The sequence below is a fragment of the Sinocyclocheilus anshuiensis genome, unplaced genomic scaffold, assembly GCF_001515605.1.
Source record: "Sinocyclocheilus anshuiensis isolate Anshui unplaced genomic scaffold, SAMN03320099.WGS_v1.1 scaffold776, whole genome shotgun sequence".
NCBI classification, from domain to species: Eukaryota; Metazoa; Chordata; class Actinopteri; order Cypriniformes; family Cyprinidae; genus Sinocyclocheilus; species Sinocyclocheilus anshuiensis.
The window spans coordinates 967,542-969,460 of record NW_015555808.1 but is presented as its reverse complement, the minus strand read 5'-3'; the positions used below and the strand labels follow the sequence as shown (position 1 = coordinate 969,460).

The 1,919-nt window shown below is 36.9% G+C and overlaps 1 protein-coding gene across 2 annotated transcripts in view; it reads right to left on the bottom strand.

The window, feature by feature from the left end:
- Positions 1–1,919, bottom strand: part of LOC107675078 (general transcription factor 3C polypeptide 2-like) — a 25,146-nt gene that overhangs the window by 5,342 nt on the left and 17,885 nt on the right. For both annotated transcript variants that reach the window (XM_016469284.1, XM_016469283.1), the window contains exons 13-14: positions 1,592–1,711; positions 1,344–1,511 (exon numbers count right to left, since the gene is read on the bottom strand). In XM_016469284.1, coding sequence (XP_016324770.1) covers positions 1,344–1,511; positions 1,592–1,711 — 288 coding nt within the window. The remainder of the gene's footprint in view (positions 1–1,343; positions 1,512–1,591; positions 1,712–1,919) is intronic.

Sequence of the window (1,919 nt, the reverse complement as noted above, 5' to 3'; positions counted from 1 at the left end):
ACATATTCTGTTACACCAAATACACAAAATAATGATCTTTAAAAAAGCATCATATGACCCCTTTAAGGTATGGTCCACCCAAAAATTTAAATTCTGTCATTACTCACCCTCATGTCGTTCCAAACCCACAAGACTTTGGTTAATCTTCTAAACACAAATGTTTAATGAAACTTGAGAAGTTTCTGTCCTTCCATTGAAAGTCTAAGTAAATAAAACTAGAATACCCCAAAAAAGATCCATACAGGCGTCATAAAACTAGAGCGAATGACACTTAATGACAGTTGTCATAAACATGCATAAACAACCTTCATATTCATGACATGTGTCATGTCATGATTATGTAGGTGTCATGTCATGATTATGAAGGTGTCATGTCAGTCTTATGCACACCCCTTCAAGTAAAGTGTAACCAACTAATCTATATGAATCAGATGGTTTAATCCAAGTCTTGTGAAGAGATACAATCACTTTATATGGTGAACAGATTCTTATTTTACATCTTGTGTCTCCCATATGAGATGAACTATATATATATATGCGTTTATACGTTAATAAAAGCTAAAATCATATAAAGTGATCATATCTTTTCAGAAGACTAGGATTAAATGGCACGATTCATATGGATTTGTTTTTCAACGCCTTTATGAACTTTTTGGATTTGTTTTGAAGATTTGTTTACCTGGTTTTTCAATGGAGGAACAGAAACCTCTTAGGTTTCATTAAAAATATCTTAATTTGGGGTTTGAAGATTAACCAAAGGCTATGGGTTTGGAATGGCATGAGGGTGAGTAAATGATGCCAGAATTTACATTTTTGGGAGAACTATGTGACACAAATTTAGCCAGTCACATAAAACGACACCTCCAGGTAACCCTAATATGGCCAGCGCGAGCCTGCTATTCAACAAAACAGTTATGAATATTAATATTAAATCACCTAATTTTCTGTAGTTCACACTGTAGAGCATGGCAATAGCATGGGTTCAATTCCCAGGGAAAACAAGAACTGATAAAATGTAAATGTGTGCCTTTAATGCAGCATAAGTTGCTTTGGATAACAGTGTCTGTCAAATGCTTTATATAATTAATATTCATGAGCTTGCCTGATAAGGTTTGCAGTGCACCCCTTTACTGTTTTTTAAAAAACTATTTTGCGCAGAGCTCTGGTAAAAATGAAAGAAAGTTGATTATGTGGCAACAAAAGATCAATACTCTCAAAATCTGATTTCCTACATCAATTCCCAAGCACGGAGACCTTGGCATGAAGAAAACTGCTCGACGATGATGGAATTAAAAAATGATTGCACAAAAGTCATTTAAAAGTCATCTTTTTGAGTTTCTCACCAGATCCAAGTCATGAAAGTGGAGATAGTATTTTCTGATTGCTCCTTTGTAGCTCAGTGGCTCCTTCCTAGGATTACTTGCAGCATTTTCCACTTCCTCCTCCTCCTGTTCCTCATCTCCAGGCCTCTGACCGGGTTCAAACTGGACCATGTCAGTCCTGTACACTGACTATGTGGGTTGAACAAAATAGTCAATGTTAATTCAAGGTTTGCATATGTGGGAATTTAATTCATGATAAAGAAACGTACATATCTCCGTCGTCTGATAGTGTTGGGGTCGACGTCTATTTCAGGAAGCAAACTAAATAAACAATCTCCTCCATTGTCCGCAACGGCAAAAGTATTTATCCAGTCAGACAAAGAAAGGCTCTGAAAAAAGTTGTTTTGTCATTATTAAACCATTTTGTCAATACTAAACCATGTAGAGCAGGGGTGCCCAAACTCGGTCCTGGAGGGCCGGTGTCCTGCAGAGTTTAACTCCAACTTGCCTCAACACACCTACTGGTAAGTTTCTAGTATGCCTATAAGAGCTTGATTAGCTGGTTCAGGTGTGTTTAATTGGGGTTGGAGCTAAACT